Source organism: Galeopterus variegatus, unplaced genomic scaffold (assembly GCF_000696425.1).
Source record: "Galeopterus variegatus unplaced genomic scaffold, G_variegatus-3.0.2 Scaffold2401, whole genome shotgun sequence".
Lineage (NCBI taxonomy): Eukaryota > Metazoa > Chordata > Mammalia > Dermoptera > Cynocephalidae > Galeopterus > Galeopterus variegatus.
Genome location: NW_007728512.1, coordinates 185,726 through 196,128, shown reverse-complemented (window position 1 = coordinate 196,128; position 10,403 = coordinate 185,726). Strand labels below are relative to the sequence as shown.

The following is a 10,403-nucleotide window of genomic DNA, read 5'->3' as shown; positions in this document are numbered from 1 at the left end:
GCACTGTAGCAGTGCGCCACCGGGCCGGCCCAATAATTCTTTTTTTTTTTTTTTTTTTTCCTTTTTGTCTTTTTTCGTGACCGGCAACGGATCGCAACCCTCACTGTCGCGCCCGTACCAGACCGAGACCGGCAACGGGATCGCAACCCTTGGTGTTGCGCCCGCAACTTGCTCAGCCAGTGAGCTGCCGGTCTGTATGTAGGATCCGAAACCTCGGCGGGAGCGCCGCCGCGTGCAGTACCTTTTCCTGAATAACTCCCAACCATCTTAGAAAGTCTGGTTTTCTCACTCTTTAAATGATGCTGCTTTGGGGAAGAAAAAACAAGATTTTATTTATTTAGTCTATCCATTCTGATATTTTTTTGAGTGGGAATGTTTTTAGGAAGTCAAATCTAAATACTCAAATGGGAATTTATTTTAAATAATCAACTGCACCTTCATCTGGATCTTAAAATGATCTTGAATCCCCACTGCGCTTTGTGATTTGAATGCAGGTAACAAAATATTTGATTTCAGAAGACTCATTCTCCATTTTATAGTTTCTTTTTCTTTTCATAGGATTATAGTTTTTATTCGGAGCTGCTGGAATGTCTGCAGAGTATAGAACAGATGTGTCTTAAGTACTGTTCTCAGGCTGATTTTATTGACTGGGAAGAAGTCCATGGAGGGCTCTGGTTTCTCCAGGAGGCATATTCGCATTACCTCAGATAGACAAAGGGGTAATTTACGTTCTTTAAGTTGAAGACAAGGGGAGCAAAACTAAAATGGAAACCAACATCTCCAATAGGCTTTAGCTCAAGATTCTGTCTTTTATTCCCTGTTCTGGTTTGAATCAGTCCTTCTTAACAACATCACTTGTTACAGAATTTATTGCCTCTCCCCCGACTCCCTTCCCCATCCTCCCTTCCTTCCTTCCATCCTTCCTTCTTTGCTTTCTTTTTTCGTCCCTCTTTCCCTCCTTTTTCCCTCCCTTCCCCCCCTCTCTCTTTTCTTCCTTCCTTTCTTCTTTTTTTGTTACTCTCTCTTTTCTCTCCCTTTCTTTCACAAATTCAGAATATTTTATAGTTGACTTTCCTAATCTTTATCATACCCTAGTGAAAGAAAAAAGGCTAGATTTTTATCACACTTTAAGAGCCTGGACTACCCTGGATTATAAATTAGTTCTCTTTATAAACAGCATTAACACATTTAGGCCATAAGGGGCAGATTTAATGCACTGATTTTATAAGCAGCAGCTTAAAAGTTATTGGATTCCTAAAGTTACCTACCGCAGAGAAACTGGTCAGCAGTTTCCAGACTGGAACAGTCAGGTTCAATGTCAGAGAAGAGAGCCTGGCAGAAAGAACCACTTGTCATAAGGTTTAAATAAACTTGGTACCATGGCCTAAGAGAAACCAGTGTGGTGCCAAGAGGTGGGAGACCTGCATTTACTTCCAACTGGAACTAATCATCTCTGTCACTTGGAGTAAGTCACTCACCTCTCTGCATGTATCTCCCCATTTGGAAAATGGGAACAATACACTCTCCAACATGCTTCTCAAGGTTTTAGAAAATCTAAAGTTCTATAGATAATATTAATAGAATAAATATAACTAATGGGGGGGTGTAAACTGAGTACCCCCAGGGAAGCATTTGTTTGAACTCTGTGAGTTCAGGTTTTGACATTTCTGCTCTGTATGATGAAAACAAACAATAACAATACTAATGCTTATATCCCATGGAGCAGGCATCTTATTACTCCCTTCTCTGAGACCTACACGAGACCTATCATTTATCTTTGGGCTCTGTTTAGATTCCTGATTATTGAGGCATAAAGGGTTTATTTAATTACCATTGGAAGAGTTTCCGACGAGGCCATCTCAATGGTGTTAATTCCACTTGGATCAGCTCTGACTATCCCCCTCCTGTACATTAGGCCTGAGATAGCTTTTGCCCCTTTGCTGACATTTGACGCTTGTTGAAGTAACTGATGATCACAGCAATGGTTGAGCGCTGAATGTCCCTAGGCTGGTCGTATTTCATAGCTGGTCTCAATTCAGACAGAAACTGGCACCTTTCCAAAAACCAGTTCAGTTTGGCTCTTTGCTGGAAAGATAAAGAACGTCAGAAAAGCATTGAACTATGAGAGGGAACTCTTACAGTTATCAAGATTATTATTATTATGAAGATCCTGTTAGAGGTGCTCTGTCATCTTTGTATGGGGCAGTGGTTCCTGGTGCTGGTCTGTGACTTGGTGCTGGGCTGGCTGGTGACTGCATAAGAGCTATCTGAGGAGATTATAAAATGTGGGTTGGGTGGCTATATTAGTCTGTTTCTGTTGCTTATAATAAAATATCTGGAACTGGGTAATTTGTAAGAAAACAAAATTTATTGCTTACAGTTTCAGAGGCTGGGAAGTCCAAAGTCAAGGGAACAAATCTGGTGAGGGTCTTCTTTTGTGGGGGCTTTGCAGTAACATAGGGGTCTCACATGACATAAAATGGCAGAACAGAGAGACAGCTCCTCTTGTGCACTCCCTTTAAAGCCCTCAGAACCACGTCCATGACCACCAATAAACCACCTATGGCAGGTCCTCACAATCTAATCACCTCTTCAAGGCCCCATCTTTCAATTACCGTAATAGGATTTCCCACCCTCAACAGTTACAGTGGGGGAGGGTCAGTTACAAGCATTTGTTTGAACTCTGTGAGTTCAGGTTTTGACATTTCTGCTCTGTATGATGAAAACAAACAATAACAATACTAATGCTTATATCCCATGGAGCAGGCATCTTATTACTCCCTTCTCTGAGACCTACACGAGACCTATCATTTATCTTTGGGCTCTGTTTAGATTCCTGATTATTGAGGCATAAAGGGTTTATTTAATTACCATTGGAAGAGTTTCCGACGAGGCCATCTCAATGGTGTTAATTCCACTTGGATCAGCTCTGACTATCCCCCTCCTGTACATTAGGCCTGAGATAGCTTTTGCCCCTTTGCTGACATTTGACGCTTGTTGAAGTAACTGATGATCACAGCAATGGTTGAGCGCTGAATGTCCCTAGGCTGGTCGTATTTCATAGCTGGTCTCAATTCAGACAGAAACTGGCACCTTTCCAAAAACCAGTTCAGTTTGGCTCTTTGCTGGAAAGATAAAGAACGTCAGAAAAGCATTGAACTATGAGAGGGAACTCTTACAGTTATCAAGATTATTATTATTATGAAGATCCTGTTAGAGGTGCTCTGTCATCTTTGTATGGGGCAGTGGTTCCTGGTGCTGGTCTGTAACTTGGTGCTGGGCTGGCTGGTGACTGCATAAGAGCTATCTGTGGAGCTTAGAAAATATGGGTTGGGTGGCTATATTAGTCTGTTTCTGTTGCTTATAATAAAATATCTGGAACTGGGTAATTTGTAAGAAAACAAAATTTATTGCTTACAGTTTCAGAGGCTGGGAAGTCCAAAGTCAAGGGAACAAATCTGGTGAGGGTCTTCTTTTGTGGGGGCTTTGCAGTAACATAGGGGTCTCACATGACATAAAATGGCAGAACAGAGAGACAGCTCCTCTTGTGCTCTCCCTTTAAAGCCCTCAGAACCACGTCCATGACCACCAATAAACCACCTATGGCAGGTCCTCACAATCTAATCACCTCTTCAAGGCCCCATCTTTCAATTACCGTAATAGGATTTCCCACCCTCAACAGTTACAGTGGGGGAGGGTCAGTTACATTTTGGGGGGGCATTCAATTCAAGGCAGTGGCCTAGAACAGGGACTGGGAATATATATTTTTGTAATGAAGACTAGTTTGGGAGCACAGGCCTATGACTGCCTCATATAATTTTGTAGTACTGTTAAAACAGTAGATTACACAGCCTTGTTTTTTTTTTCTTAAAACTCCAATTTTCTGGCCACTTCACATAACTTTCTGACTCAGCTGTCTTTCCATAGCACTGATATAATACAAACTCCTGTGTCCCACCCTTCATCCATTTGTTTGACCACTATATATCAGCTGTATAGGATAAGCACTGGAACTAAGGTGAAAAGATCAAAAGACACATGGTTCCAAGACTAAAGGAGTCTTTGGTCTAGTCAGGAGATAATTGAACAATAAATCAGCTATTGTAGGACATTATAATTGTTCAAACTGTAAATCGCAGTGGTAGCTGATGAAATGTGCTCGAAAGTCAGCAGTTTGGGGAGAAACCATTTGACTGGAGGCTTGTCAAAGGAGATAATAGTTGCTAGATGCCAGGTAAACAAAAGTCATTTTGCAAAGCCTTGGTGGCCAGAGGGCCTGATAGGTGATGAGAACTACATGTTTTGTAGTTTTACCATTGTATAGACTGCGAGGCAATACATGATAGAAATGTGGGTGGATGTATTAACAGAAACCAGATCATGAGTGGCTTATAGATCATGTGGTGGGAGTTTCTATCTGACCTCATTAGCACATCTCCCTTGCCATATATGTAAGTTTTTTCTAAACTCCTCATTGATCTGTATCTTTTTAAAATCCTCTCCCTTGACAATAGGACATGATGAAATTTCTTATTCTTACGTAATACCTTGGAAGCAGGAGAAGCTAAGTGTACATTTCTATATCCCACATGGGGCCCTACCTTCAACTCATTTTCTGGCCGTGTTCACACTCTTTCACTTCTGAAGCCAGAAGTTGGGCTGTTTTGCAGGGCTTCTAGAACCTATATCCTCTTTGAAAACTAGTGTTCTCAAACAGGGGCCAAGAATCAGCATCAAAGGAATGATCATGGTTAGCCCTGAATATGAAGTCTTCTTGCCCTTGACCCCTTAAGGGATCAGTGCCTCTAAATCCCCATAGTCAAATAGCCATAGAGAACATTTGCCCCGAACAGTGCAATCCAGAAGTACCTTCTCAACTCAGACCTTCACTCCTCTGCTTACAATCTTTCCATGTGTCTCTGTGTATTTTTATTCAAACCCATACTCTTCCCGATCCCAGCATGATTAGCCTGCCTACTTCCCCAACCTCATTTCATGCTACTTTCCTCCTTGGACCCTAAGCTCCCTCCACATTGATTTTTTTTCAGGTTTTCAAAGAAACAAAACTTATTCCTACCTGAGGGCTTCTGCACATGCTATTCCTTCAGCTTGCCAGGAGTTCTTTTCCCCTTACCCCATCTAAGGTTTTCTTCCTTGAAAAGGCCTTTTCCAGCCTCTGTTTAAACAAGCCTCTCTCCCCTATATTCTGTGACATTTAATGGCACTTTTACATTGTTTTGTTTGGTTGACTTTCTTTCTTTATTGCCAGACAATAAAGAATTTCCATAGAAGCAATGACATGGTATGACTCATTCACAACTGTACCCTCCCCACCTATTTAGTAACACATATTAAATAATTATTTGCTGAATTAGTGGATGGTTGATGGATGGATGGATGGATGAATGAATGAATGGAGTAGAAGTCTCTAAGTTGAATTCTTCACCAAATCCAGCCTACCAGTCTTTTATTCATGCTGTATCTTCGCCCAACCAGGCTCCTGGGAATTCTTTCTCCCCCATGAACCCAAAAGGCTGCATTGATCCCCATACTCCAGTCTAAACTCCATTCATTTAATTAAAGTTGTGATCTTTAGAGCTGACACCAATTTGTCCCTCTCCTGACTGATATATAAAATATATGTTTATTTTGTTAATAACCTTGGAGTATATTTTCATTGTTTCCACTTAGATCGTTTATCCAAATTTCATCTAAGTTAAAATTTTTAAAAAGATTGTATTTTTCTCATAATTAAAACAATTAAAAAGTACATTCAGAAATGTGAGAAACTGAATGTTGTGAAGCAAAGGTAAATTCTGCAGAATTTCTTCATTCTGAGTTAAACACTATCAGTATTTTGTCTTTTTTTATCTAGTGGTTTTCTTATACATTTTATGACTTTGTATGCATGTGTGCACACAAGTATGAATATCCTGAATTTTAAACATAACATGACTGAGCATGTCCCCATGTCATCATAAATACATTTAAAAGCCTGTTTTATCGTATGCCTGATACTAAGTTCTATTTTTGAGAATCACCGACTGTCAACAGAATACCCGACAGTGTGCTAGGCACTCAGGCATATGTTATCCCACTTTAAATACTTAGTGCTTACTGAACCAGTAAAGATAATATAAAGAATGTCCCGCTTACTTGAGTAGCTGTGTTTCCAAGTGGCTATGATAGACTGCAGAAGCAAGAGGTGAGACTCTGGAATAATTTGAATTAGGAGCAAATACACTCAGTCCAAATGTTGAGTGCATGGAACACACGGATGTCTTTAGTAAATGTGTTTCTATTAGACCTCTAGAATGATGAATTTGGAAAACCTTGACAGACCACTCTTCTCTGAAATCCTAGCTATGAGAGTGACTTATGTTTTTCTTCTTTTGTAGAGTGACCGTCTCCTTATCAAGGGAGGCAGAATCGTCAACGATGATCAATCTTTTTATGCTGATATTTACATGGAAGATGGCTTAATAAAGTACGTATATAGAATCCTTCTCTTTATCTTTTTGTGCTTCCTCTCTTCTTTAATGGCCTAGAAAGTAGCTTGGATTATATAAATTAAATGAAAAATATAAATTCAATCAACAGAATGATGCTGTGGGCCTCTTTGTGCAAGCTGTACTGATGGCGCTCTGTGGGTCATGGAAAAGTGGTGATGTGACCACTGTCCTTCAGGATACTGAAAAATGTGCACAAATCACAGCACCCTAAAAATATAAGGCCTTGCGTAGTAGGTACCAAAGGAGTTGAAATCAGGATAAGTGATTAGAAGTACACAGAAAGGAGAAGTCCATTTAGAGGTAAGGTTTTGGGGTGGAGAGGATATTTAAACAGGACCTTGACAAAAAAGAGTAGGACTTAGATGGGCAGAACACAGACAGGATATGCATTTCTGGCAAAATTTCTTAACAGACTCATTGAAGATATTAATTACTTTCCAAAATGGTTTGCTATTAGATGCCTGTAAGCAGCAGAGTCAGGTAACTTTAATGTGTGGGTTCCTTACATAGTGAACTTTAAAAGAAGATTTGATTTACACACACTCTTTGATCATGTAAAGCAAGGTGCACCAACACACTAAAAAGATGTGTTAGACTGGTGTATCCACCCCACCCTATTAGCCACCTCTGGCCTCATTTAGTTTTATTTTTATATTATTCAACTTCATTGGCTAGTTTAAGGTTCTGGTTATGGGAGATCTCCTACTTACCTTTAAAAACTTGGTTCAGATACAATTTTCTGTAGGTAGACATTGTTTACCAGGCCCCAAGTCTAGGCTAGCTTTTCCTTCTAAGTTCTCAAAACACTCTGTGCTTTTATCAGTTATAGCAATTCTGACACTGGTAGGTCCCCTTGAGAGCAAGGACCATATTTTGTTCATCTCAATATCCTCAACTCTTAACCCAGCACTTAGCACATAGAGATCTGATAAGAGGTACCTTTTATTGAGCATGTAGTATGTGCCGGGTACCATGTTAAATGTTTTACAGGTTTTTCTCATTCAATCTGCCAGCACCCCTATGAATTTATTACCTGCTTTTCTCAGATGAGGAGACAGAGGCCAAGAGAGAGTAAATAATCTGCTAAAGGTCAACATATTAGTCAAATGCATTGAATGAATGAGTGAATGAATGAACAAATGCAGGGGTGAATATATTTGTTCATAGTTGCCTGGCCAATTTACATCATTACTTTTTCATGTTAGAAGTAGGAGAAATGAAAATAATAGGCAAACCAAACAATATAAAACAGTAATTTCTTCAAAATATGTCACATTGATTTTATATTTTTCTATTACTACAAAAATTATTATATATAGTTGGCTCTATTTGCTGGTACAGGTTTCCTCACTTAGTGATTTGCAGAGATGGAAAAAATTTAGTACGTAAATGCTTCTTCCTCATTTCAGTGTCATGACAGGCGTCACTAATCGATCACAGACCTATTTGCAGTTGAGCCTTAAATACAGGTTCAGAATCCATCTTCACCCAGTGCTTCCAGCATCCACTACCAGAGCTGAATACATAATATGAGTCCTTTTACTACCTCTGCTAGAAAGACTGGAAGGCCACTTGCCAAGGGTGTTATAGAAGGAATTTAACTATCGATGAGTGTGTCGGTGGCAGAGAGAAGGTTAGATAAATGTGATCTTCATCTAATCTTGAAGTTTTGTGTATCTCCAACAGCAATTTTAACTCACAGAACATAAGAACAGAAATAATTCTCTCCAGTTGTTACATAGTTGTTTGTCTATGAATGTTCATGGAGTACTTGCTATGCGTGCCGGACAGTTGTCTAAGGCACTGGACACGTGATATGTCACATACTACAATAGATATCACTGGGGCTCAAATCATCATGTTTTCTGCCCCCAAGGACCTAACAGTTTTATAGGGCAACTGAGATATCTGTACATATGCAAAGGACCTGACATTACCTGGTAGTAGCAATGTCCAGTATTAAATTAGTAGAATAGATGAGATTCAGAAGAGGGAGAGGGCTGCTTGTTAATTATAATAGGTGATATTTATTGAATTCTTATGTCTAACAGTGTGCTGTGGGCTTAACACATATTAACATTTAATCTACACAACAACCCTGTGGAGGAGGCAATGTTATTACATTTACCGGTGAAAGAATTGAGGCATGGTAACGTTGAGTAATTTGGCCATGGTCATACAGCCAGTAACTGGCAGAGCCATGACTGTGAATCCAGATAGCCTGTATCCAGAGCACAGCCACACTCTTAATTAGTAGGCTTGGCTGTCAATAGAAACTTGACTGAGGACGGGAGATAGAAGCTGAACCTTCAAGGATTAATGTGACCTTGATTGGTGTGGTGGAGAAAAAGGGAGAAGGCATTTGTATTTCAGACTTGGTGTTGTGCTAGTTGTCCAAGTGGGTGAAAACGCATACATAAACACATACCCAGGCAGGCAGTTCTTCATGCCTTGGTTCCCAATTTCCCTCAGAGGAAAGTTTCAGACTTGGTGTTGTGCTAGTTGTCCAAGTGGGTGAAAACGCATACATAAACACATACCAGGCAGGCAGTTCTTCATGCCTTGGTTCCCAATTTCCCTCAGAGGAAAACCAGCAAGAGAGAAAAATGGGAACACAATTGGCCAGTATCTGGACTGGAATGGAGTTATGATCACAGGCTGCATTTTTTCCACAGTGTGTTTTGAATTGTGGTGTCTCTGGAATGGCCCAGTGCTGATGTGGTAAAGTTGAACTCTTAGAGATGTCAGGAGTACTTTATTTTAGTTGTAGAACTTAGGGTTTGGCAGGCCAGTGGTGGACTTCTTACTGCCCCAAAAGAGTATCTTTCTTGGCTGCCTGTGAACAAAAGAGAAAATTATTCATGCCACTGGCAGTGGGGTACATATATCCTCAGAGTAGAAGGTGTTTAATGATATTATAGAGGCTTCTGAATCACAGGTCTACCTGAAATCCATAGTGGACAGATTTGACCAGCCGTTTAAATTAAGAATGTGAAATCACATAAAAACCAAGCCACATGGATGATCTGTAAGTGACATTATGCAGGGAGTAGTTTTACTTGCCACCTTTTTCATGAGATGTGCCTTTGAGATACTCATTGGCTTGTTCCCCTGCTGAGTCTGTCCACATTCCTCCTTGGGATGCTCTGAAGCTTCCCGGGTGAAGCTGTGTCTGGTGGAGGTTGTCATAATCACCTTCGCTTGAAGCTTCTCCTGAGAGCTGAGCACACAAAAGCAGCTGGTGGTGGAGGCATCTGCAGCTTTGACTTCTTCCTTTGAATCTACCATCAGCTGTGATTGATGGACAAATTATCAGCAAAGGGTGGAACTGGGAGCCAAGACCGAGGCCCAGAGTCCTTTTGTTAGGAGCACAGATAAACCTGCTTAGAAGATAGCTAAGTTCCCACACCTGTTCTTTATTTTTTAAATTTTTTTTAATTTAAAAATTTTATTTATTATTAGCATATCCATTCTTACAAATCATGATATTTCTTTCTTTTTTTTTTTTTTTTTTTTTGTCTTTTTCGTGACTGGTAAGGGGATCGCAACCCCTGGTGTAGTGTCGCCCACACCACGCTCAGCCAGCGAGCGCACGCACAAGCCAGTCCTATATAGGATCCGAACCCGCGGCGGGAGCGTCGCTACACTCCCAGCGCCGCACTCTCCCGAGTGCGCCACGGGCTCGGCCCACAAATCATGATATTTCTTTATGCCCTTTGCCCGACCTATCACTTCCCAAACCCCCACCCCCCCTCCACCCCATCTCTAGTATCCTTAGGTTTGTTCTCTCTTTCTGAAAGTTCAACATATTGTCGTCTCTTTCCTTCCTTCCTTCCTTCCTTCCTTCCTTCCTTCCTTCCTTCCTTCCTTCCTTCCTTCCTTCCTTCCTTC

The 10,403-nt window shown here is 40.6% G+C and overlaps 1 protein-coding gene across 1 annotated transcript in view; it reads left to right on the top strand.

Moving 5' to 3' along the window:
- The first annotated feature begins 6,402 nt into the window (after positions 1 to 6,402).
- Positions 6,403 to 10,403, top strand: part of DPYSL3 (dihydropyrimidinase-like 3) — a 35,153-nt gene continuing 31,152 nt past the window's right edge. Inside the window, exon 1 of the mRNA XM_008581588.1 lies at positions 6,403 to 6,487. Coding sequence (XP_008579810.1) covers positions 6,468 to 6,487 — 20 coding nt within the window. The 5' untranslated portion in view covers positions 6,403 to 6,467. The remainder of the gene's footprint in view (positions 6,488 to 10,403) is intronic.